Here is a 27,977-nt window from a genome sequence, read left to right as displayed (position 1 = left end):
AAATGTGTGCACACCTCTGTGTGAGTGTAGAAGAGATGTGTGCACACCTTTGCAGGAGTGAGCTGTAGAAGAGATGTGTGCACACCTCTGTGTGAGTGTAGAAGAGATGTGTGCACACCTTTGCAGGAGTGAGCTGTAGAAGAGGTGTGTGCACACCTTTGAGTGAGTGAGATGTAGAAAAGAAGATATGTGTGCACACCCTTGCTACTAGCCATGGAGCAGTACAGATTCTCAGGGGTGTGCCAAATTCCCTAGTATCAGAGATGGGAGTCAAACCTTTTGAAGCTGTCATTTTGAGGGAGTCAGGAAGAACCCAAATCCTATTTCTTATGGCTCAAAATACTTATCTGGAAACACTGTTTTCAAAGTTTCTTTCCACAGATAAGTACACCCAAGTTGCTCCCTGTGAAATCTACCCCCAAGGGACAGACAGGGGTGCTACGCAGTCTCCTTCCGTCACAGCACGCTACAGGTAGGAGACAGTTACTGACAAGCGGCTGATTAAAGCACAACAAAACTCACATGAGAAGAAGCATCACTGACAGAGCTCAGAGGAAGAGACAGCCACTGTTAAGGGGTAGTGAGAGAAAGCAAAGTCCAGCCAGCTCCTTAGCTCCTGAAACAGAGTGTCAACCAACGTGCTGAGAGCAGGCTGCACACCAGAGGAGCAGGAGAGCCTGGAGACAGGGAGCTGCAATATGGGGCAGTCGGTGTGGAGACTACCGAGTTGTTTCCTGCTCGCTGCACTCTTCTATGATTTCAGGTGCTTCAGAGCTCACCTACAACGCTGGGAAAATTCAAGCTTTCTGGAGAGCACAGCAGTGTTCATTAGCTTAGTCTGTCTTACCCACTCCTAGATATTACCACTTTGTGCTAGGAACACAGAAACCATCTTCCCCACTCTGCGCAGTGGCTAAGTTTCTCAGTTACCCACTTAGCTGCTTCAGTTAGTAACCCTCTTGGCCTCCTGCTGCTTGAATCCATTACTAACTTCGGTTGATCTGGTCTCTGGTAATCTGTCTGCTCTCTACCTGTGGGGCTGAGGTATTTAGCTTCTTCAGAAGTAAGCTCCTGCAGTTTTGTCCTCTGGTGCCTGCTTATGACATGCAATATCCCAGTCAGACTCATCCTTTTTGGTGCGGGCAGCGTGAGTCTTTTGTCTGAGTATGTCACTATGTATTTCTGCATGTTCTCTGACGGTCTCACAGACGCTCTCTGTGCCTTGCCTGTAGTGGACACTGCTGTAACACACGGGAGTCTCTCTGAAGTACACTGATTTCTCCCATCCGATTCAGCCGGAGTAGGCTTATTTGTCGCATGGAGGTTCTGCTCAGTGCTTCTTCACTTACTATTATCTGTGTGTTTGGGAGTGAGGTGGCCCGTGTGGACAGCCTCACAGTCTCAGCTCTCTCCTTCCTTTATGCAGGTCCTAAGGATCCCACTCAGGCCCCCTGGCTTGCCCAGACAATGTTTACCTTCTGAGACATCCTGGAAACCCCAAAGACTTTTTCACCTTATTGTAATGAACTCACAAAGATAAATGTCACACTGCTAAGTGAAGGTAGCCTTAAACAAACCCTTGCCCAGTCCATACTCTATGTATCTCAATGAACTTCTACAGTCAGGGTGACCTTCTGAAGGATGGAGCTTCACTCAGGACCTTTACACTTTCACTTTCAGTTATATTATATTTACTTACCCGCCATGAAATGATACGACCATTAAGAATAAGAAGTGTAACTAGAAAAACAATTAGCTTTAGATTCTCTTCCATGACCACCTCTTTGCCTGTGTTCTGTCCTTCCTTAACACCTGTTACCTTCCCTTGGTCCTTTCTACATTACACTGTTTATGTATATGTATGTATACACAAGGACACATCATCTGGGACACAAGACTGGGATCTGTATGAACACGGGTCTTTCTTTTGGGGTGCGGGTGGCCTCATTTAGACACAGAGACCTTTTCTGCGTCTAATTTAAGGAGTAAATCTCTTTTCCTTGTGCTAATACTACAGCCCTCCCTGAGAGCGACATGAACAGCAGTCCTAGCAGGTGGCTTCTACTTCTTCATCAGCAAACAAGACCAAAATTCAGGTACCCATGTTTACTGTTCTAAGAACATATCACAAATCTAGCATCTTCTATCTTCCCCATCCCTTCCAGATAAATAAAGGATGGGAGACAACAGGCAGAAGTCCTGGTTACTATGGCAGCAAGTAAGTGAAATGCCACAGCTCCCAAAATAGGCGGTGAGAACAGGGGTCAGGTGGAGCCTGCCAAGGACCAGGCTTGCTGATTGCTGTGTCTGTGCACTACTTAGTCCCCACCTACACTGCCTACGTCACTCTCTCCACGTGAAGGACAGCACTGAGTGCCCGAGATACTATGGAAGGATGGAAGCAACGAAGAATTTGACAGCAAAGACAAAGGTTCCTAAGGAAATTCTAGTTAGGTTCTGTGCCAGGGCAATGTTTAGAAAAATATCAATTAGGTGGCTGTCTGTATTAAGAAGTGTTCTTTACTTTAAAACCAACCAACCAACAAACAAACAAACAAACAAAAAAACCCCTGAGACTACCAAATCAGAACCCGGCCGTGCACATTCTGCTGAGCAGCAGAACACAGGAGCCCACCGACTGGACCACGGCACAGGTGCTGAAGCTCAGGTGACGGAACAAAGGTACTGAACTAATTCTTCTACCATAAAAAGCAGGGCAGACACACAAAGGTCAAAAAAGCACCTTTTTTGTAAAATGAAAATTTTAGGAAAAAAGTTGTCCATGAGATTCAGGCGTTTATGACAAGTGAGCCTTTCCTCAGTTATCCTGTGAGCATTCTACTAGCACAATCATTTGGATGTGCCTTCTCCTAAACCAAACCCTTCAAGTTCACACCTTACCCTCACATCCCTGGAGGTGAGAGGCTCAACACGCATCTGATGACTACACAAGTCAAAGGGCCAAGAAGTGAAAATTGCTTACTAACTGATCCAACTGGAAAGGAGGAAGGAATTAAATAGCCAGAAAACAAAGGAAATAACGAAGAAAATCTGTGCTGCACACAAGAAACCAGTCCTATAATTTCTGAAAGGCAGAAATCCACAAGAAAGCAAATGCACATCCTTACTCAAAACCAGAGAGAGAGCAAGAGTGAGGAGCAGCCGAGGTGGGGTAGGAGGCAGAGGGTGGTCGGTCAGTCACTGAGCCTTTGGATTTCTAGAGCATCTTGGGATGGGTAAAACAACAAGCCTTATTAGATGCTCAAATCCTAAAGCATTCAGGGAACTTAGAGCTACAACAATTCAAAGACTCTGAAAATCTATGAAAATGGAGTTAGCAAACCCGAAGCTTTGCACACCTTTTGGCGCGGCTATAGGGAACCTGCCACAGTGTAACAGTGAGACTTCCACTGGGACTGGAGGGGAACGAGTCAAAGAGCAGCAGTCTCTGTGTTGCACATACTTTTCTCTGTGGTGTGTATGTATACATTCATGTGTCCATGTGTGCAGGGACATGTGCACACGTGTCCATGCATGCACAGACACGTGTTGCTCCCTTCTCGTCACTACTAGCTAAACATTAACAGTATCAGATCTGGAGTACAAAAGCCAAGGCAGAGATTAGGGAAAAATGAGCTACATCTGTCTAGATGTCTAGAACATACAAGGATGGAGGTGCATCTTCACAGGGTTCTTAGCCCAGGGTCTTTAATCCCAGAACTCAGGCTGAAAGATTATAAGTTCAAGGTTACTCTACACTACTTCCCAGGCCCTGTCTTAAAAAAAAAAAAAAAACCCTAAGATGGCAACTGAAATTCGTGTCCTGAGTGTACACCTCTAAGGACAAACATATCTCCCAAGCTGCATGTGTGAGAAACCCTGCCTGTCCTTGCATCTTATGCTAACGCTATCTGGAGAGGGCCACTGGGAGATGACTGATATACTGACGCTTAGGGGTTTACCGTAGGAGCAGCTCTGCCATACTCTGAGCTCCTTACTGCCTGATGCCCTGTTGATGCTATAACTCAACAAGGTCCTCAACACACTGGACTGGGAGGTGGCAGCGAGGGATGTCAGCACCGCATTCTTCAACTTCCCAGTTACAACCAGGACTCAAAGAAACTTCTATTCTTCACAAATTATCGTCTGCTACTTTGTCATAATGGCAGAAAACAAATGAAGACATTGTTCCAGAGAATGGAGTACATTACACCACAGTTTGAAACTTATGAGTATACTTATTTCAGTAGAGGATGGAAAAAATAACATTTCAGATAGACCTCTGAGTAAAACCTGAGTAATGGGACCTTTAGATAAAGCTCCCTAAAACAAGGACCTTCTGGCAGTGGAATGAACATTAGGGAAGGGAGACTGATAGTGTTCTATTGCTGATGGATGGATGGATGGATGGATGGATGGATGGATGGATGGATGGATGGATGGTTGGATGGATGGATGGATGGATGGATGGACCTTCTTCCTAATGAAAATGCATTTTCAAAACTGCATTTGAAATCCCCAAACCCATATTCTCTAAGTTTTAAAAGCCGTTGCAGACATCCATTAATACAAGGTGGTTGAACTAAAGGTCACTCGGCTGCTGCACACACTCCCAACAGAAGCAGACCAAGGCAATGGCCAGCCTGCGTGGGCTCCCATTCCATAAACAAGTGGCCATCTTGCATTCTATTTAGTACCACATTGATGTGGGGTCCTTTGTTGTTGCTTGCATTTTGTACGTGTATGGTTTCATAGATATTACTGTTTAAAAAGCAAAAGAAAGATAATGATGTAGTGATAGTAATATAGTGTGCAGATAACAATGGGCCTCCAGGAACATGTTAGTTGCACAGCACAAGGGTTTGAGTTGTAGTGCTGTTGGCCTCAAGCTGAGTCCTAACACACCTGCTACATACTAAATGTGGTGTCTTAAGCAAAACAGGTAATAAAGATTACCAGTTGACAAAATGGGTTCACAGGAACCTGGCCAAGGGGAATCAGTATTCAAAAACAATTTGTAGGATGTAGTGAAAAATGGTACCCACTCACAATACATCTGTGCTGTTTTGTGCACCGAGCAAGTTAAGTGTCGTAATAAAATGGTTTGATAGGTAGGGTTTACTACCTTTGAAACATCATGTCTTCACAGTTCTACATAAGCAGAATTACAAATGCCCGCAATGCTACCGGTGGCTAGCATTCTTTCAGGAAGAATTCTTTCAGGGCAACAGCTCTAAAATGTCAACCTTCAAAGGCTAAACACAAGACACACTGGGAAGTTGGAAGAGTCAGTGCTGGTTCTGGTCTCTAGAAAATCCACTAAGGCTTCTAAGAAGAGGACTTTTCAGATTTATTGGAGCATGTATGACAAAACACATACACAAAGTACACAACACAGTACACTGACACACGTTCTAGGGAAAAGCCCTGAAAAAAAACAGGAAAGAGACAGCCACGGGGAGGAGCTGGGAAACCGATAGTAAGGAGGATCAGCCTCTGAAACCAGGGCTCAAGTCAGAGAGAAAACACACAGAATTGGTGGAAGCCACGATGTATGTGCTGGAGTCTTTGGAGTGGACTCATCAGAGGTAGGAGGCACAAGAACTGCTCCAAGTAGGTGCCATGACAAAAGGCGAAAAACTGGAACCCTGGGTTCTCTTCCTCTTCCCTGGCAGCTGCTGAGAACAGAGCTCAGAGCCTCATACTATAGTAGTGCTCAGAGCTACATTCCCAGCCATACCCTTCAGTTCAAAACTTTCTGCCGGTCAATCTGCCTTTTCTAAAGACACTGTAGGATTTCCCCTAAGGAGGCCATGGAGGCCAACTACTGAAGCTAACAAAAACTTACCCTCAGAGCCTTATTGCTGCGTTCACCTTATAAGCTATAAGCAGATAGCCAACGACCAGCACACAGCTGAGGAAAGCCTTCCATGAAAGACCAACATGAACAGAGAAAAGCTGTCTTGGGGTAACACAGCAGGGAAAGCGCCAGGGCCCCAGCAGAGAGCCACATCCAGGAAGCAAGAAGAGGGGCTGTCACAAGGCCAACGAGCTCTTAAAATGAAACCAGGTAGAAGTTACTTAAGCTTGTCCACAGAGTTAGCTGGAAGATACAGTTTAGAAACTCCTCTGAGCAGAGGAAACGACTGAGAAAATGAAGTGTAGCAACCCAAGCAGGCATTGGAAGGGCCAAAGAGAGCAGAGCCCCCTGCCCATTTCCCCCGGGACTATGCTGCCACACTCAAAGAGCCCACCTGGAACCAGAGACGTTCAGCAAAGCTTTTTTTAATTATGAAGTTTTGGAACATGAGACATACAAGCCAGGAAAAAATTTCTATTACGCTTCCAAATTTCCACTGTTTTCTAGCTTCTAGTTTTCCAACTTAGAATTCTATATTCAGGTAAACACTAAATATGCCACTAAAAGCCTTTTAATTCTACAGACTTTAGAGCTAATTGTAACAAAGGGTTAATATTATCATTCATTGGAGTTCAAATTCCCAGAACCTATGTAAAAGTTGGGCAGGCACTGTGGCCATCTGTAACTGCAACACTGGACTGGAAGCAGAGATAGGAGATCCCAAGGACAAGATGGCTAACTACAGTTAGCAAGCTCAAACAATTAAGGAAGATACTGAATGTCAACCTCACACACACACACACACACACACACACACACACACACACACACACACACAGCAGCAGCAGCAGCAGCAGCAGCAGATACATTAAGAAGAACTGACACCATAGATAGTAGGTGATGCCCTGTATATATATCATAGGGTAAGATGTGCCATTCTCTACAGCAAGGAGCAAGCACACCAGACCATTTTCTACCAAATGCTTGACCCAACTGGGACAGAAAAAGTACACTCTGGTATACTAGAATCAGGCACATCAAACACTGGAAGACCATGTCAAAAGAACACAAAAGCTCTCCTGAAGGTCCCATTAGCTAAATCTGGAAACATATGAACAGCAGCAGAACAGTAGTGGTCTACGACTTACTGAATAAATTACTCCAGAGTCCACACTGATGAGGAAAATAGCCATTCCGTACTGTCAGTTCCAACTTAAGCAAAAATGGTAAGTGTTCAAAACAATGGGCTCCAGTATGATGGAGAATAGCAAGTGCTTTCGTAGCCTTAAATCACAAACTATTAGAAGAAAAACAGCTTGACAGTGGCGATATAAAGATACTACCCTGACCAAGTATCGAGATTAATCTCAACCATAATGGGATAACACAACAGCCCACTAGCGTTATTTAAGTTCTGAGAACGTACTACCATTATGTTGTACGCCCTCCCCAAATGTACAATCTAGATCTAATCATTAGGAGATAAAATGATCCCAAGTTGTGAGGCACCCACATTCACTGACCTCAAACATGAGGTGGGAGCAGGAATTTGTCCCAGACTAAGAGAGACAAAAGGCACACAACCAATGCAGCAGCAGACTGCTGTAAGACTTGTAAGCCTGCTACCCAGACACATCTGAGGTCTTTGGACCAAAGCCACTCAACGGCACTCTGGCTTTTTACACTAATTATGACTACTTGTCCTGGCTGTAAAAGGGAACCAAGAACTAAAGGAAGCACAGGGCAAACAGCCGTGCACCTGCTAGCTAAGGTGGCGGCGGCAGCTTCTGGGAGACTCGGGGGAAGACATTCCTATACCCCCTTGTCTTTCCAAACTTCCCTGAAACGTGAAGTGATTTTGAACTTATAAGGGAAAACCCAAGAATATGCTTATCCCATGTTTTACACATAAGTAACCTTAGCCACTATCTGTGTCATTGTTCACAATGGTTAATGTATAGCAGCAGGGGGATTTCTAAAAACACTCAAGAGCAAAGTCAGCAAGAACTTGACTGAGACAGATATTCACACTGAGTCACAGAAGTGTAAATTTTTCATTTTATTCAAAGTTGGTACAGAAGTTCTAACATTTCCATAAAATAATTACTACACTTCAGTTACAGGACAAAATACCACAGAAAGGAACGGACTTTGCAAGAAATATATTCATCTTAAATTTTCAAATACTTCTGAAGGCTAGTGCAGCAGCTGGCAAAATAACACGTGTACACAAGGAACAGAGAGGTTTGTAGTCAGCAATAAAAACGGACAGCTCTTTAAGCAGATTTGCTTCAGTTTTCTCCCCATTTAATAAACAGCAACACTTAACACAGTAAACCAAGATTATACATGTCTACAGTTTTAGAAATCAGTTGTATACAGTATAGGCAAGGTAAAATTGTCGCGGATAATTAACAATTTTAAATCTACAGTTTTAACTGTTTTTCTTTCAAGATGGAAGTCAGCTGGCTTACACCAAATCCTAATTTCTTTGAAACTAAAGCCTGATACAATGAAATGCACCTGATTAGTGGAACTTGAAAACGAGAGTCTGAGGACAACAGAGAGTAAACTGGAAATAATTAAAAATTAACTGACAACAAATTAATGTTGAACTACTCTATCATAACCAGACTTGGTGTACAACAATACCAGACTAAAGTCATACGTGTACATAATGCACAGCCCCAGGTACTGACTGGGGTCTTAGCCAGAAATGGGAACAAAGCTTTCACAGACAGTGCACTGGGGAAAATATTTCTCAAGAGACATCTTTTCAAATGCATTAATACTTACATATGAAAATCATTTAGATAAAAACAGCAGTATTCTGCTGACATTTGGCTTTAAAATAAAGGAATGAATGAAGCAATTTCACAGGATATTATTAGAAAAGGAATTGTTTTCTTCTTGAAGAAGATTACTAACTTTTGCACAGCAACTATTTTTGATATCCATCTTGTCAAAAAAGGAAAAGAACAGCAACGACAGAGCAGAAAGCCTAACAGTTCATGTGGTGATTAGCAACAGTTCTAGACAAAGAAAGGCAGCCAAGCAAGGGACCGACGAGCCCTGCTGGGTCTGAAGATCGCAGGCCCTCACAGACTGAAGCAAAACCAACAAGGGCAGTGGAGGAACGGCCCCACACCACCACCAAGCATTACCACAACGTGTTGCTATTAAAAAAATAAAGCTTTTACATCTTACTAACCCCACAGACAAGTCCATCAGCAAACGACTTGGTGAACTGTTTGCCACTCAAAAGTCTGAGATCTCACAGTGAAATTAGGAAATTATACATATTTACACTGCTATAACTACATTTCACTTAGTCTAAAGCAGTTTTCCATGAAATTATAAATGAAAATCATTTCTGCCAAAGAAATTTTTACAAATATTTCATAAAGTTGTAATAAACTCTTGAAGGTACGGAATACACAGTCTTTAGGCCTAAAAGGTTAACTGCTCTACACTATCACATATTGCTAAGCCAAGGACACTCCTCCCCTCAGCTCCCACCCACACTGCAGCCTCAAGGTCACCTGTTGTAAAATTCTGTTGTGGGCATACAAGCCTAGCTTTGCCGGAGGGAAAAATCTCTTATCAGCGTGCTTGTGAACCCTTTTAAGACATAGCACATACCAAGGCCTTGTCTGTCTGTCTGTCTGCCTCTGTCTCTCAGCAACACTGGTCTATGCCATCTAAGATCTTTGTTAGAGGTTTCCGAGCCTCTCCCTAAGAAGAAAAATATCCAAACAGAAGAGGCGCTCTCTTTTCTGTAAGCTGAGTCTTAAGGTAGACGGAAGTCAACATGGCTCATTCTCACTCCTGGTAAACATGTGACTCTTTGGAGGTAAGGAAAACAAGGGAAAAGCAATGCTGAATGGGAAGAAATGCCAACTGCATTCCTGTGTGCACACCTACAGCTTTCCAGGGTCGAGTCTAGGAGTTAACAGAACAGATTAAACAGTCTTAGTACCACTGTGAAAAGTAGTGTCATGTCAAATCTGTCCAGAAATAGTTTGATGTTCAGAACACAGAGATCCAACTCTCTACTAAAAAGTCTAGTCAGGCACATAAAGAAAACAAAGGTAACGTCACCTTGTATAAACTATATAAACCAATATAGTACTTGCACTATTTAATGTGAATATTTTCATGTCTTTAGAGCACTGTTGACAATACTTCCTCTAGATGAGGTTTTTCTCAACTGTCAAATGACTACAACTTACAAAGCTGTTGCCTGTTCTGCTCCTATCCCAGATTCAGACTGTGTGTCTGTGTGCACGCCTCATTTCCCCTAGTAACCCCCAAATATAAACAGTAGGCCTCTCCATCAAAGCCACACAGAGTGAGCTCACCGAGGTCTGGGCTCTGACAGTGGGCTTACCACCTAGGCCTTCTGTGCTGTGGTCTTCCTGACACCGCTGGACAAAGACTGGGTGGGTTTATGACTGGCACTTGAGGGCTAGTAAGAATGCTATTAGGTTTTGTGCTTTTCACAAGTGGAAACACACGCTTGGGAACACAGCTTTGTGCTTTCTGTGGACCTTTAGCCTCTCCTCACACATGAAAATATGAACTATTTTTCCTCAGATGTCCTTAACAAACCTAGATTGAAGTTAAAATAGACACAAAATTAGAATATAACTTAAAATTCTAAACACAAATATAGAAGCAGGTAAAGATGAATAAATAAATTAAGCAACAATACAGAAACTCATCTGCCTTGTCTCCTTGAACCAAATGACTGCAGAAAAGTGTGTAAATGTGCGCTTTCTACTAGTTTCCTTCACTAGTTACTTATAATAAATGTTTACAAACAGAGAGAGCCTACTACTAAGAAAGGGACAAGTGTGAACTAGCATATCAATACTGGTGAGCAGAAGGCACCAACCAAATCACGAATCTCAAAATCTGATCATAAACAGTGTATACCAGGATCTGCCATCTGAAGACTCCAATGAGCCCAATGTCTCCAATTTACACACGCATGTATGCACTCACACCCACACAGACACACATACATATACAAAAGTTACTAATGACATTCTATTTTCAGAAGCCTAGGCTATACAGATAAACTGAACATTAAATGTATGTCTTATTTACATATAAATTTATATATCTAGCAGCACTAGGAGAGTAGGGTGAATTCATCTATTTCCACTGTGTGTACACTGTCAACAGTGCTGTCAAGAAAATGCCTAGCATGTCTTCCCCTAGACACACACTGCCTGGGAGAGAAACAAAGGGCGGGGGCAACGGTGTCAGCAGAGCAGAGCCCACAGCCTTCCTGGCACAGCACAACCACTGCTCTACACTTAGAGGACTCAGACAGTCTGCAGCGCATGTAGGATGCACCGCTGGAGGGAGAGCAACGTGCCCAAGAGGACACACAGCACGAGAAAGGACACACAGCACGAGAAAGGACACACAGCACAAGAAAGGACACACAGCACATCTTTGTTTGTTTGTGAGCAAAAGGCTACAGCCCAACACTTGCTGGTTGCCAGAAAAATGAGTGGCTCACAACTAAACCTTACCTTTTATAATAAAGGAGTGGAGACAGAAACATGAATGATCAATTTCACCACACTGTTACACGCTCAGTCAGTAGTAAAGCCTTCTTACTGCTGGCCCAGGAGAGTGAGAACGTTAACTGAAACCATGACTAAAGCTAGCAACATTCTTACACAGACCCTCTGCTCACTTCACTCTAGGAGTCAAAGCAGCTAACTGAGCAGCTACAGCGTGCAAGACTGTAACAGGACAGGACCAAATTAAGAGATGGTCTTCACGAGAAGGGTCTCAGCTTGTCACTGCTTATGCACCAGCCTTGTACCTTAACAGTACAAGTGTTTCCCTTTATAGCAACAAAATCAAACCTTTACCCTCAAGGCAAAAAAATAAAGAAAAAACAGTCTTTCTGCATCATGTGTCACCATCACCTCAAAGGGACGTCTGTGAAAACTCACTACTGACTGTTTCCTGACTAAAACACTAGTGCTTTTATTATTACTAACCAATATAAATCTGAGAAAGTTACTCTAGAAACACTTATTCCCAAACACCTTTAGCTACTGTTAAGTTTGGTAGGTTTAAAAGCTAACTGCTTAACTCATTATTTGGTTCTAAGTCCTCAATACTGGAGCAAAGGAAGACTTCATTACATCAAGACAGTGTGAGGGACAGACCAAGCGCTATGCAGGAGAGCAGAGCTGCTGAAATAAGAGCAGGCTACGGAGCAATGAAGACAAGAGAAGCAGAACAGCGCTCGGACACTCTGCTTAGGAGATGAGAAGGCCTACAGATACTGAAGCCTAAAAGCTTCATTTTACTAAGCTATCAATACTAGGTACCAGCATGTGAGCATCTATTCTGTCAACGAATCTATTCTTCCTGTTAACATTAAACTAGGAGTTAGCAGGCTTACTCCCTGGAGAGGGGCTTATGCCAGCTGACAGCTCAGATGCTTGAGTCCTAGAATTTAAGAATGTGATTGTACAACTTTACAGTTTTGTTTTGTTGTTCCATTTTATGTACATTGTGTTCTGCCTCCATGGATGACTGTGTGAAAGTATTAGATACCCTGAAACTGGAATTACAGACAATTGTGAACTGCCATATGGTTGCTGGGAATTGAACCCTGGTCCTTGGGAATAGCAATACTCTTAACCAATGAGCTGTCTCTCCAGCCCCTGCTGCTAAAGATAACAATCTGTTCACATCTGTATTACACAGGTATTTCTCACATCTTCAAAGTTTGATTTTGTTATTACTTCTTAGAACATCTGCGCACCAACAAGGCTCTCCAGTCACATAATTCAACAGGAATGGTCTTGTGCAAATCTTTCAACATAAACCTAGAGAATGGTGAGGTGTTACTACTAGAAACCTATGTAGTCCCTTTACACTCACACCTCCAAATGGAGCTGTAAGGGAATAAGGCATGAGGGATGAAGTCATCTTAGTACTACAATATCGGCCAAATTAGACCTAACTCTTTAAAGGGTAATAAATGACAATGCTTATATATTTGGTGGAGCATAAGGCTCCTCTGTAGATTACACTAAATGATGTTCAGAGATGAGAAGATCATGCACCTGGAATAAAGATGGAATCCTGGTATAGAAATTTTAATGACCCTGGACAAGGCTTTTAACCCTACACTCATAACTCCACCGATCTATTCCTAGATGGGAAGTGTCACAAAGTGAAGGACCTCTGATTATTTCTTACGCTAATACCTGTAAGAGACAGAACAGTCTAACCAGGTCAGCCTCTTTGTGCAACATAATGGATCCCTTGAGCTGGAGAAAAGGAAGCCCAGGAAATAAGATCAACTGAATTTGAGTCAAAGGCAGGTGCTATTACTTGATGATGCTCTAAAATCAAAGGCAATCACTTCCTAGAAAGAGCAGCTGGGAGAGTTCAGCCCAGCTCTCTCTTTATTCCTGGGATGGCGGGACCATCTTCTGAGAGAATGAGAAACCTGAAATCCCACAAAAGAGCCATCAATCGTTCTCCAGACCACTGGCAAAAAAAAAAAAAAAAAAAAAAAAAAAAAAAAAAAAAAAAAAAAAAAAACAGAACAGAACAAAACAGAAAGAAACAAAAGCCCTCCTTCCCAGACCCAGACAAGAGCTGCTTAGGAAGACAAAGCCACAGACCAACAGCCTCACGTACCTCACTTTTAGCCACTATTTTAGTCAATGTAGTCTTGGTCAAACCTAAGCTTAGACAAATACAGAAATACCTGTGTGAATGTCTACAGACCAAGCCATCATTTAGAACTCATATGCAGGTGAAGGACGGACATTTTGCAGTCTAAAGTCATATATCATTCCAGGAGCAATCACTGGGATGACCCTAGGATGACCTCTTAAGACTGGTCCCTGAAAGGAGGCTGCCGTTACATACTTTAGCATATTACCTATTGCTGGGAAGCAGGAAGAAAGGCAGCTTTAGGGACTAAATAAGGTTATGTTTATGTGAGAATAAACATCTAGGAGCTACACTGTCATTCCTTATTTATGAACATTAGTTCTCTAAACTTGACCTACTGCTATTTACACAGACAGACACATGATGGTGTATATTATGTATCTTACTATAAGTCAACAACAATGGGGCAAGAGGACTCTAGTATTCCAAATTATTATGACTCCACACTAAATAAAAGAGAGAAATTAAACATAAATACATCCTATTCACTTACAATATACACACGAGAGGATGAGGAAGACCACTCGAGCCAATGTGTCAATTTCTGCTAATTTGCATAGGAATGTGTTCAAAGGAAACATTAATTTCTACAACTTAATCCAAATTTGGACAACCCAAGATTCTGTTACTTTCTTAAAGTCTGAAAGGTGATCTCAAAGAGAAGAATTGTTTAGGAGAAGACAGCCACAAACCACCAATACCCATCCAAACACATGGGCAAACTCAAGTCCACATTTGGAGAACTGACTTCTCAACTTTCCATTCACGAGGACGGTCCCTATCTATTTGGCCCCAGGTTATAAATCTCAAAATAGAAACTGAGAAAAAAATTGTACAAGGCACTCTAAGTTCTTCAGGAATGCATGCGATTCATACAGACATGACTTCTTCCATTTACAGACTCAGTCCCTCAGCAAACCTCCAGAAGAGACAGGAAGACTATGTGACAAGCCCTAAGGTCAGCATCAGACTCATGAATAAAATCCATCACCTGCAAACAAGCATTACAAAAAAAGGGGTTTGTTTGTCTTTGTTTTTAGTCATCAGGACTGAGTTTGAAAATCTACAAAATGATCTATAAAAGTAATAATTCTCCTTAAGTACAAGGCTTAATAAAAGTCATGCAATTAAAAAAGTTATCAGCTTAAAGTAGGTACAGAATTTGCTTTTTTCATCTCTACTGGAGAAGAGGCAGTGTTGAAGACACGGGACTACACACATCATCCTAAAATTTTTCTCGAATTCCTTCTGTACTATCCTCAATAAGGAGAAACTGCCCGAAAAAAAAAAAAAAAAAAAAAAGAAAGAAAGAAAAAAAAAAAAGATCTGCTGCCCATTGGATAGCTTTGGCCTCCAAGCTAAGAGAAGGTCGAAATCCCGAGTCCTCCCCAAGTGTGATATCCCCCACAAGCACACTGCTAACCCCAAAAGTCCCCTTCATGGCAACGTAGGAACATGCTGGCCATGCCACAGAAAACCCACACTCATCCCTAGGAAGACTGCTGAGTGTTCTGACTGACAGCCAGTCTGTAGTGAAACACACTCATGTGCTAACTGACTGTAGCAGCATAGATACACACAGCAAATCTTCAAGACAGACAGAAACGAGGAAGAGAACTTATAAAGAATGCAGTACATCAGAATTTGACTGTTCCTCTAAAACTTAACAACAGTGTTTCACAAACTAAGCAAGTGCCAACCCCAGCACATAAGCAGTGTCAACTCTCCTTCATGATAATGGACATCTTCTTACAACTGGACCCATTTGGGAAGACATTTGGCAAATAAGGAATGTTACAAAATGACAAGGAATCAGCCAGAATGCAGATAGAAAAATGATTCATCATCCACTTAGCATTACAATTACCACTCACTGCATGGGAGTTGGTAATTCTCAAACTATAGTTTAAAATAACCTTATCTGAATCAATAAATGTGGGGATCATCAACTGTATTTACTTCCCCCCAATTAAAAGCAAAATTACAGACTTGATAGTCATTTGAGTATGGTTCATTTTAAGTAGGAGAAAATGGAGGGAGGGAATGGACACAAAGTCTGCTCCAAACTGGTTGCTAACATTTATATACAAGTGGTACAAAAAGACCCACGAGAAAACATTCTTCCTTTCTCTTGGCAAGCAGAATCCATAGACTCATGCTAACGACCAACCACACACACACAAAGTTGTCCTCAAGTCATTACTACATAACACATTAGACTTTCAGGACGTAATTAATCATACAGTCTCTACAAATTCAGTTTTTTAACTATATCAGGGATTAGAGACAAAAACCTTATAAATGAGCAAATTTACTTCAGCATAAGGTCTACCAATACTTGGCAATGTAGACAAGACGCTTTACTCATGATACCTTAACACGTGTTCTGTTCTAGGTGATCTACAAGAATAATTGGTCTCTCCTTACTTTGGTATGGAAAACTCTAAAACCACATTTTTTTTTTTTTGCACAATTCATTCTGCTTTGTTTCAGATAAGTTGCAGATTTACTTTTCCTCCATCTCTGGGAAAATAGTCTTGCAAATAGATGATTTTTCTGCTAAGTAGAATTTGGCTAAAACCTTCAGCGTAAACAATGCCTGAGAGCTGCAGCAGTTACATTTTTGTTTTCAAAGACCATGTTTTGTTTTGTTTTTTTTTTAAGTATCTCACCATATCCATAAGTTCATAAGGAGAAATAAACAAACATGAAAATCCCGAGTGAACACACAGCAAAAAGTCCAATGTTTAGGATCACTCTGACTCGTGGGGTCTCCTCTAACATCTGCAAACAAACGGCCTCCTCGTCCATCGAGTCTCTGAGGCTCCTCTTGCTCAGGCTTCTACTTTTAAAGCCACAAAACCAGTCTATGAACTTCCAATACCGGCTTCTACTTTCTGTTTCCTTCTCTCGCGCTCTCTCACCCATGAGAGCTGCTTGCCCATTGGAATAAGCATCTACTGGTGTTTCTGCTTCTGAATGACCCATGGAAGCCACTGGGTTGCCCTCCTCTCGGCATGTCACCAGCAGATTAACGTCTTCAGGTTGGAGCCCCTTAATGCTGTCTTCAGACTTCCCATTGGGAATAGTGTGGCTGACGACTTCACTATTCTCACTGCATCGCAGAATACTCTTCTCTTGCATTTTATATGGTTCGTCTTTCTGAGAGCAACTCTCCTTCGTCACCACAGTCTTTTTTGACCAAAAGGTAGTGGTACGAATCTGATCCTTCGTGGGAGGTGGTGTGAGAAGACTAACAATTACAGTAATGAGTCCTGTGATCCAAAATAATGCTGTAGCCACATACATATAATGGATGTCTTTGATGAAGCTGGGCCTGTTATCAGGTTGGTCACACTCAGGAGCACGGTAGGTGAAAGCCAGTATCAAACGGATAGCTCCAAGAACAAAACCTGCCATTCCACCATAGAAAGCCCCTTGCTCATTGCAACGTTTCCAGAAAATTGCCAGAAGGAAGAGGGCCGCCACCGGAGGGGTCAGATAATCCGCCACCTCCTGGATATAAAGGTACATTTGGCCTCCTTGCATCTCCACAATAATTGGCACCCATGCTATGCTGATGACAACCATAAAAGCCACAAATATCCTGCCCACAATCATCAGTTCCCGCGAGCTTGCATTGTTGCGGAGAAGCTTGTACACATCGAGGGTGAATATGGTACTGGCGCTGTTAAAGATGGAGTCCAAGTCGCTCATCAGAGCTGCAATCATCACTGCCATCATCAGGCCCCGAAGGCCCACGGGAACCAACTCCATCACCAGGCGTGGGTAAGCAATATTGGAGCACCCAGCTCTGCTTCCACACACTTGCATGCAGTGTTCTGGGTTGATGCAAGCTATATCATCAACAAACAGTATCCTGGAAATCATTCCGGGTACGACTATGATAAACATTGGTAGGAGCTTCAAGAAGCCAGCCATCAGAGTAGAACCTTTGGCATGAGCAATGTTTTTGGCTGCTAGAACCCTCTGCACGATGACTTGGTCAGCACACCAGTACCATACCGAGGCTGGGGTCTGCCCAAGAATGAATCCAGGCCATGGGACGTCTTCATCTGTTGGATCTCTCAACATCTTTAGGGCATCTGCCTTAGGATGCACCATACAAGAATTTGTGTTGGAAAGGTTGTGTGTCAACAAAATGGAAGCAACATTGGGTGAGGCCAACATGTACCTTCTCTTAACTTCCTCAAACCCTCCAACCTTCATCATGCTAATAACCATAAGTGTCAGTGCCCCAATGATCATGAGCAGAGCCTGGAGAGTGTCTGTGTAGATCACTGCAACAAGGCCTCCAGTGACGGTCAGCAGAGCAGTCATGCCAATGAGCAGGATGACAGACACATAAAGGTTCCAACCCAAGGACTCCTGGATAAAGAGGGCCCCTGAGTACAGATCCACCGAGAGCTTGGTGAAGATATAGAGGAGCAGGGACAAGGCCGCAAAATAGACCTGAATCCTATGGCCACCGAACCTCTTGGACAAATATTCAGGCATGGTGTACACCCCTGAGCGGATGTAAATAGGGATGAAAACCCATCCCAGAAGTTGCAAGAGCAGCAAGGCATTGAACTCCCATGCGCCCACTGCAAATCCACTGGCTGCTCCAGATCCTGCCAGCCCAATGAAGTGTTCACTCCCAATATTGCTCACAAACAGAGAGGCACCAATGGCCACCCAGGTCATAGAGCGCCCGGCCAGGAAGTATCCACTCACAGTGCTTCTATTAGATTTCCACATGGCAAAGAAACCAATGCACATGACCAGGACAAAATACAGGGCCACTATGGCAATGTCTGCTGTCTCCAGCACAGCCCTCATTCTGGGAACTTGTGAGTAAAAATGTCCGAATGACAGAAGTGTCCAGCTTTTTATTACTTATTAGTAACCCCAGCCAAGTCTGTAAACCATGCGTGCACTGGACTACACAGAGCAACACAGCAGTTCAAAGTCTTTGTCCTTTGGTTTGCTGTCTTGATGGTGGTGGCTGTGATAAACTTGGAAGGAGACAGTTTAAATTTCCTCCGCTTCTCAATTGGGATTGAGAACTTAGCTCGTACTCTTAATCCACTCTCCACAAGACCATCAGCATTTACTCAGGTGCTGGAGGAGAAATTCTGAGTTGCAGCTAAGTCTAGTGAAGCCTACTGTACCAACCCTGCAAGGCAGCAAAGACAAAAGACAAAGATTGAATTAGAGGAGTGTCTCACCGAGCGATGAGGAAACTTTCAATCGAGTAAACATGGCGGCGCAACATTTGTTATTAAAAGAAAAACGTTTATAATACACTTTAATAACTGCAAAGCACAATCAATACTGTCACAGAGGATAGACGATAGCAGCCATTGTTTTGAGCTAAAAACAATTGCATCTGCCCACCATGAGCATCATCCTTTCTTGTCCCACTATAACCGGCTCAGCTCAGAACAGGGATGGACATCTTAAAGCACCCTAAGGAGTAGGGGACACTACATTTTCCTAACAAAGCAAAAGCAGAATTTCAAATACTATTAATCCTTGCAGGACTAGGGGAAGGGGGACTAACATTAGGCTACCTAGAGTCCTAGATGCAGGTTCATTTACTAGGTGTTAGCATCTGCCTGGGAAGTTAAATGTTCCTATAGTCAATGCATAGCCATAAGGAAACCTAGAGTTATAAATGGCTAATGAGAAGCAAGACACCTACACAGAGTGGTACAACACACAACCGCACACTGCACACCACCTTTGTGACACTTCTTTGTGACACTTGTTTGTGACACTTCGTGCTGGGGAGGTACTGGAAGGAATGAAGTAAAACTGTAGAAGTAACAACATCTTCCCTCCTTCTTCCCTTTTTCAGGTAATAATTTCAAAACAAAATCTAAGAAGAGAAAAGCATTTCACTCAAGGTTTGATCTTATAGAATATTTTCAACACTGTGATGTGTCTTAATTCTTTCTTCTTGAATGAAAAGCAAAGGGAGACGATGTTCTGGAAGAATGAATAATTTGTTATTCTTCTTCTAAACCCGAACAAAGCAGTTGTCAACCATTAAATCATCTTCAATAAATCCATCTGACATTTTCAGTTCTGGATTAAGATGATCACTCTGTAAAACACACATTTAAATGTAACTGCAATCAAATTATAAAGCTGATGGTTCTCCAATTAGGAAAGAAACAAATCCTAAATCTTCAGTTAATCATAAAAACAGCTGACAGATCATTAAAAATACTGTTGTTACTCAAAGTATTGCAGCCACATGCTAAGATCTACGTGACTGTGCTTACACTGAATAAAGTTTCACATGCTTCAGAAAAACATCGCTTCTATAAACCTACGTATTTTGTTTTTAAAAATCAACAGTAAACTCAGGACCCATAAATAAAAATAAGGCTACTTTTTCTCAAAACAGCTTGAAATAAAACTGTACTGTTAAAAACTTAAGAGCTCACCAAATAAATAAAATAACCAATTTTTAAAAAGTAAAAACATGAGCACATTCTCACCAGGAAGAAGAGAGTCATTTCCTAAAGACCGGAGCCCTACAGGTCTAACCCATGCCACTCCCTAGAGAATGGCACTCTGTCATCTCCAGCACTCTTACAATGCACACAATAATCACACCTACATTTAAAAAATGCAAATAAAAAAATCCACATTAAAATCCTGCCTCCTCAAAGTCATGACAGTGACAAGAGACTGCCAAAAGCAACAAAACAAAAAAACCAACTTAAGTATAAATTTGTATCATTACTTCATACTTGCCAAATCCTGAAGATATTTTATAACTGCTTTCTTAATTCTCCAAATCTTTCAGGTTTAACAAAAATAAAACAAACAAAAACCTTCCAAATTATTTAGGAAGAACCCTCCAAAACTGCAGTAAGCTCTAAGATGACTAATAAACCTATTTATTTAGGAAAGCTTTAAGTGTCTCAGCCACAGTGCAGAGCGCAGTCATGAGACCTGCCTTTAGTGGAGACACCCTATGACTCAAAGACTGGTGTACCCTGTCACCTGTTCACTTACAAAGCTAAACCCTTGCTGGTTCCAAGGACCTTCACATAAAGCTCTTCTTGGTATTAGTTTAGCATGTTTTCCAAAGGCCATTGTTTGGAGGGTGGAGGGGATCTGTTTCTGACCACTGTTGATGCAGCAGCTTATGAATTCAGAGGCAAAGCACCCAAAAGCAAGGGAGACACTTCCTGTCTCTATCACTAGAAGTCAGTGCTAGGACCATCTCTTTCTCTGTCAAATAGGACTCTCTCACGGCATCAGCTAAGTCACATTCTGCTTTCTGTAGAATGGTCCATCTGGCTGAAATTCCCATACAGGGTCTGAGTTCTAACTCCCTTAAATCTGCCATCACAGGAAACAGAGCGGCCAAATTTGAACTCAGAACTGTCCAGGGTTGGACACAGGGACACACACCTGCAATCCCAGCACTGAGAATGCGGAGGCAAAGGACTGCTTCAGTCCCAGGCCTGCCTGGGCCACCGTGGGACTGTCTCAAAAACCAGGAAGTGTGTGAATCTGTCTTCTCTCTTTCAGCTCCCCCAAAGCCACTGCTGACACCAGCTTCTCACTGGACACTGTAATAGCGTGTAGGTATGTTTTTAGAGTTTTCTAACTCAAAGTACTTACAGGGATTAATACTTTCTAAAGAATTCAAAATAGAAAATAGTAAACGAAACAGGTCAATTCAGATTGTACAAAGACTTAAGTACTACAGTACAATGACAGTACACTTCAAGTGTCCGTCACGAACAGACATTACCAAAGCCTCGAATTTCAGCTTTTCAAGACTATTTCACATTTCTTTAAGTGGGGGGTAGGGTCCTAAATAAAATATACAATAAATTTTGTATATTATTATGTTTAAGAAGTGAGTAATTCTTCTATAAAAGCACCATGAGCGAGGTCGGAAGCGCCTCCATTTTAGGAAGAATACACGTGGAAACACCTTCATCTGACACGCAACATTTCAAACTACGTTTTGTATTCATAAGCCTTTTTTCACAGTTAATAGTTTTCTTTGATATAACTTTTTTTTTAAGAAAAACATTTCCAGAACAGAAATATTTGGGGCATACAGAAATGGTCCCCCATAATAGGCAGATTCATGATAATTTCAAACACAAAGGTGTTCTGAAGTAGCAGGACTTTGTCCACTAAAGCCATGGGTGACACATTACTTATAGTTTCACACTAAGTCAGAATGCAGACTTGTTGTTCATGCATTAATGAATTAGACCCACAGACAGGAGAGAAATGCACACGGTGCTGTGTCTGACCAACAAGAAAGGGAAGAAAAGATGAGATGTGAAAGTCAACTTAAATCAGCCATTAACTCCTTTAGGTGTTAGAAACACAATTATGAAAACAGCTAGTTAAACACTGAATCTTATTTTTACTGTCTAAGGCGACTACTTTATTGATACGCCAAACCGGAAAATCACTTGCAATGATCTATGAAATCCAGGATGCATATATCTAAAAAAGGAAAAGCCACAGGTCCTAGCACCAAACAGGCAACAAGGAAAATAGTCACTGGGTTCAGCTTGGATTCCTGTTGCAATTTCAAGATATAAGTGAACTAACAAAGCATCAAGTAGTGGTTCTGAACCTGTGGGTAGCAACCCCAAAAACAAACAATCCTTTCATAGGGGTCACCATCCTGCATATCAGATATCGACATTATATTTTGTAAGAGTAGCAAAGTCAAAGTTATGAAGTAGCATTGAAAACAACTTTATGGTTGAAGTCACCACAACATGAGGAACTGTATTAAGGGTTGCCACATTAGGAAGGCTGAGAACCGATGGCATAGATTATGTTGACCCTGAAAATGACCAACTGCACTGTCCTTAGCTTTGGGGTAACCCAGCACTGTCGGTGGTAGGCCTAGCAAGTCAAGACTGTAGTGACAGAAATGAAAAGTACTCAGCATCTGGTAATGTAAGGGTCACAAAAGAGACCTCCTTTGTCTCTACCACAAAGCCACACAGGTTAACACTGGATTGCATGATCCAGCCAAACAGTAGGTATAGGCTGCACGGACACAGGTACAGGTCCTTTATCACAGCAGGAAATAGTGACTCTGAGAAGAGCAGGACTTGAAGATCTGTCAGTTCTTAATTATAACAATATATCTCTGTGAACGTCAAGTGTGATGTGCAACCACTCCCTGAATCACAGGGACATAACCAACATGGAGAAAGTCCTGATACTGCCCCAACAACAGGGTGGCAGCTCGGCTCAACTCATTCTCTCCAGCCTGAACAGACTGGGAAGGAGGACTCTGCCTGTTACCTGTCAACTGCGTGCAAGGGGTTCCAGAGCCTTCACACATGTTATTTATGTACAGAACAAATGAGTAAAATTAGACAATGTACTCAGAGTGTGCAATTCATTTACAAATGTCTTAAAGAAGTTCCCAACCACTCCATCAACTTACGTCTTTGATTTGAGGAAACACCAAAACTTATGCCATCTTAGACTTTTCATACACATTTTCACTTTATGTCATCTTGAGTCAAGTCCAATAATGACAATTCTGTGAGTGGAGTAAATAACCCCTGAGGCAAAGTATTAAGTACTCACATCGCTGTCTTCTAACTTGACTTTAAAGAGGCAGAATGTAGACATAGTACAGTTTACCAGGGACACTTAAAAGCAAAAACAAGTTTTCTTAATATAACTGACATGGATGTCACCTAATCATGGGTACAGTTAAAGGCAATGCTATAAATGAGTTATAAACTGTTATAAATGAGTTAAACTGAAATTTTAAAGCCCTCATGATCATCATGACAGTTATTGTGATCAATTTATACACGAGAAAACAAAGAGTTAACCTGCCCCAGAATCTAGTTGTGTGTAAGGTAGAATTTGTATCCCGTCAGTATCTGTATTGCTTCTGTCCCTAACTATACTGAAATACTGACTGCCTTCAGAGAAAGTCTTCCTGTGCTGACAGACAAAAATACTAACGATAGATTAAAAAAAACACCTCCACACATCATATGCGTTTAAAAACTTGTTTGCAAGCTAGGCATGACAGCACATCCTTGTAATCCTGGGAAGCCTGAAGCAGAAGGATCACAAGTTTGAGGCCAGCCAGTGGGGCTGCATAAAGACCATAAATAAAAGACCAGCTCAAAAGAAACAATGTGGAGTGGCCAGAAAATCCTCATGGCAGACACACGGCGAACATGAACAGAACACTGCAAAGAGCACATGTAACAAAATCCAACTCAAGGATTTAAGTGCAATCGTGTGTAAGTGAGTATGTGGAGAAAATGATATTAAAAACACAAAGATTGAGGTACATGAAGTTCAGTTTCAGAGTGTTGCCTAACACATACAAGAACCTGTGTGATTCCACATTCAAGACCGGCCCCACTCCTGCTCTCTATTTCAGCGTCTGCTCCCTGTCTACCTCAACCCCTCCAGTCTGCCTTCCTTCCACATCACCATCCGACATATATCACACGCCCAGCAACTGGACTCCAGTGTCCTTTACACGGTGTTTCCTTCACAAGTACTGCACTGAGATTGTAAAGTTCAGATCTCCTGCACAACCACCGAGCACCAAGAATGGCTCCTTAAGCAGTAGATGGCAGATTTAAGAGGTCAAAAAGGAACATAGCACTTCCTTCCCTCAATTTCAAATTGGTGAGCAAACACCAAGCAGTGCTGGTACAGCACATAGAGAAACTCCTCCAGTCCTCACAAGATCTCAGTAGCAGATGCAATTATTCCCAATTTAAAGGTAAGAAAACTGAGGCTGGGGTTGCAGGTCAGTGGTACAGCACTTGCCTGGCCTCCACAGGGCCCTGGGTTTGATCCCTAATAGGACTAAAAACAAGCAAGAACTGAGGAGTGTCAAGGGTCGCTGAGATACAGGAACACCTCTGTGGTTATGGAATTGCATCCTTTTGTAGTATTCTTCAGGAAAACACAAACACAGACGAGCAGAAATGAATACACATCAAGAAAAACACAACTAGTTGATGCAAGAAAGGAGGAAGCAACATTTACGACCCACACACTCCTGAACAGCAATGCACCTGCGGTAATGGCACCTGTGCTAAAACCCTTAGGACAAACACTGGTGGCTAACTGACAAGTCAGTCTTATAATGGAATGCCACATGACCATAACTACACGGTACTCCACAAACGTACACCTCAAGAACCCAAATTCCTATCCACTACCTTCCAGAAAATTTAAACTCAAACAACACTGTGCGCACACAGACAGTGGATTCACTACTATTAACAGCATGTGAGACCAGTAAGGAAGTGTAACCTGTGAAACCTGTTCCAATTCAGAATGGAGTAAAGGACAGTGAAGACGTAACAGCAGATGGTAAGGTGGCTGTTTTTAAAGGGCGTCACAGTAAAACTCTCCTGGTTACAGGAGAACTGGTGTACTCATCTTTGCTTTTGCTTTTAAGCTGAAGTCTTCCAGCAGTAACTGACTCAAGTATGAAAGTCAGTACATACCTGCTCAAGATCAAATGTCCAGTTCCAAGTTTACTATTCCACATGTCACTTGTCACAAAAGGAAAGGAGGCACCATTTAACACAGAGTCATCTAACACATCATCAAACCAGGTAACTGCTTACTATCCCCAACAAGACACTGGCACAGCGCCCAACACAACGCGGACATCCCTGTGCAGAGTCCTACTGAGGTATCTACGCCGCCTCTAAGCACAGGAGGAACTGCGAAGACCCTGAGTGATGTGTGGATTCTGCAAAGCACCAATGGCATTCTGGAAAAGGTTGTAGAACTGCCCAAGGAAACCAAACAACACCTAAAAGCATGATCCTTGACTTACTACTAATGTTTTTAAAAACTAAAATTAAACAAATTTCAGTATAAATTGACTATTATACCAATTTCTAATGCAATGCCTGTACTGCACTTGAGAAGCTCTCACTCCTAAATAGTATCAAGGTGTACATCACTCAGCGGTTGCTGCTCTTCCAGAGGTCCTGAGTTCAATTCCCAGCAACCACATGGTGGCTCACAACCATCTGTAGTGGGATCTGATGCCCTTTTCTGGTGTGTCTGAAGACAGTCAGTGTACTCATATAAATAAAATAAATAAATCTTAAAAAAAAAAAAGATTGCATGACTTCTAGCAACTTGTGATGAAAACTAAAATCGACTGTTCTTGTAACAGTTTAAAACTTTAAGGGTTAAAGTATAAAATACACTTCAAAAACAGGCAACAGAAGTAGCTAAAGACTAAGGCTGGTGGATCTGTTAGAGCTGAGCGGTGCTATTAATGTAGGCCTAACCCTTATCACACCTACGAAATGTGGGAATACGCACCCCAAGGCAACACCAGATACTATCAAATTAAAGAATTGTGGAGATGTTGAGGCTACAGCTCATTGAGAAGGTTCCATCCCCAGGACAGTATAAACCAGATACGCTGGCACGTGCTACACTTGGGACGTGGACCCAGGAGAGACAGAAGCTGAAGGTCTTCCCAAGTTCAGGAACAGCTGAAATACATGAGAGCCTGTGTCAAGACGGGCCAAGGGGAATACAGAAAAACGACTAAATAACTCTGTGCTCTGTCAACTCTTTCAAGCAAGGTTTTTCTAAAAAGTAACAGCAGTAGTTGTCAATATCTTTTGAGCTGAAAAATGTATGAATACAACTCCATCAAGACCTCCTTATGCTCCAGTTAACAGCCTCAGTTCATCTATGTACTGAGTTTCCACCTTATCTGAGCACCTTAACTATAAAGCAACTTAGCGCCTTCTGTTTCTTTACACACATTTGCTAGTGTCTCCTGCTAGAATCTGAACCTTGAAAACCATGAACACTCAGACTGTGTATTAACCAGAGCATTCCTGAAATACATGGTAGTACTGGCACCTACTGGTACCCAATAGATGTAGACTACATTCAACACAAAAGCACTTGGACTAAGCTACAGTACAGATGTAATTAATAAAGGCATGGCTCCCACTTCAGACTGCCAGAGTCCTAGCCTGGGTAAGCCATGTGATGCTGAACACTTCCCCCCTCCTTTTCCCCCTTTCCCCCTCTTCTTTCCTCTTCTTCTTCTTCATAATGTGAATCACACTAATCTTCAAGATGTTGAAGAATCCAAAGTGGAGGAAAAGCACATACCTCATATTCACACACACAGCCTCTACTTCAGTAATCACTGAGGCTGGGCAGTACAACTTGAGTATCTATCCCTCTCTAAGGCTAACGACAATATAACCTAAAGCAGTAAACACAACCAGGTCAACGTTAGAGCTCACCTTCACAGGAGTATAGGTGTATGTGTGTGCATGTAGGTGTTCAACCTACTTGGTTTCTGTTTCATGTTTCTAGAAAACCTGTTCCTAGAACAGTTACTACATGGCTTCTCTTTTCCCATGTGACGAGACAGACACTTCAACCACAGCATCTTCATGATAAAACAGTCTCTCTAACTCTAAGAAAACAAGGCCTCCTATGAAAGCCAGTTTAGCTGTGTCCTAACTTCCCCTAAGGAAAAAGGATTTTTTTTTTCAAGAAGCAAAACTAAGACCAGAAACAGAATAACTTAACAATATCCTGAATAAATCAGCGCAAAACATGTATGTTGCTGCAAACACGGAATGCAGGAGGCTCTACTCTTCTGTTTCCGGTAAGACACGAAAAGATGTAAAATTCCAGAGAAAGGTTCTGAACCGCTTTCCTTTGGATATCAGAAGATAAGATCTTGAAAATTTTAGTAGTAACTTCCAGTAATTTCATCCTAATCAGGTAAAATATTTAACAACAACAACAAAAATGTTATTAGGAGAAATTCTCAAATTTCTTCACTCTTTTTCTCATACAGACTGAATTTGGAAAACAACAAACAGCAACAACAACCCCGGAAAATAAAAACTTACTTCGTCCACACAGGAAAGTGGCATTCTTGTGAGACCAGAGTGCTCCAAGGCCTCAGGCTTGGGCTGTCCCTGTCAGAAACTTGCCGACTTACGGTTTCAGATCACAAACTCCACACAGGCACTCTCTCTCGAGGCAGCTAACAAATCAGCCAGCAAGCAGTACACCAACAAAGGAACAATCAAAACAACCTAGACTGGATCACTGACTTAAGAGGTCAAGCAAGTTAAAAGGCAAACAGGGGAGCAAAAGTACATGTATGCTAGAAAACACCAGGCAAATAGCCTATGCTCAAATTTTAACTTTTAACTCACCAACTGAAACTCACCTTACAACTGAACCAAAGCCCGCACCCACTGGATGTTTCTATCTGCGATGCACTTACTGGAGATGTTAGCCGTTTCTGTGCTTTTCTAACAGAGACAAGAACTGCACATCCCTGGTGGGAACCTCATCCCAGCCACTG

The 27,977-nt window shown here is 42.2% G+C and overlaps 2 protein-coding genes across 2 annotated transcripts in view; both read right to left on the bottom strand.

The window, feature by feature from the left end:
- Mrps6 (mitochondrial ribosomal protein S6) overlaps positions 1-27,977 on the bottom strand; it is a 55,754-nt gene that overhangs the window by 16,145 nt on the left and 11,632 nt on the right. The gene's annotated exons all lie outside the window — the stretch shown is intronic.
- On the bottom strand, positions 16,043-18,489 carry Slc5a3 (solute carrier family 5 member 3). The gene is given in 1 exon segment (NM_053715.2): positions 16,043-18,489. A coding segment is annotated over 1 exon segment (2,157 nt). The 5' UTR covers positions 18,431-18,489; the 3' UTR covers positions 16,043-16,273.

The sequence above is a fragment of the Rattus norvegicus genome, chromosome 11, assembly GCF_036323735.1.
Source record: "Rattus norvegicus strain BN/NHsdMcwi chromosome 11, GRCr8, whole genome shotgun sequence".
NCBI classification, from domain to species: Eukaryota; Metazoa; Chordata; class Mammalia; order Rodentia; family Muridae; genus Rattus; species Rattus norvegicus.
Note: the sequence above shows the minus strand (reverse complement) of the source record. Positions and strands in the feature narration are given on the sequence as shown.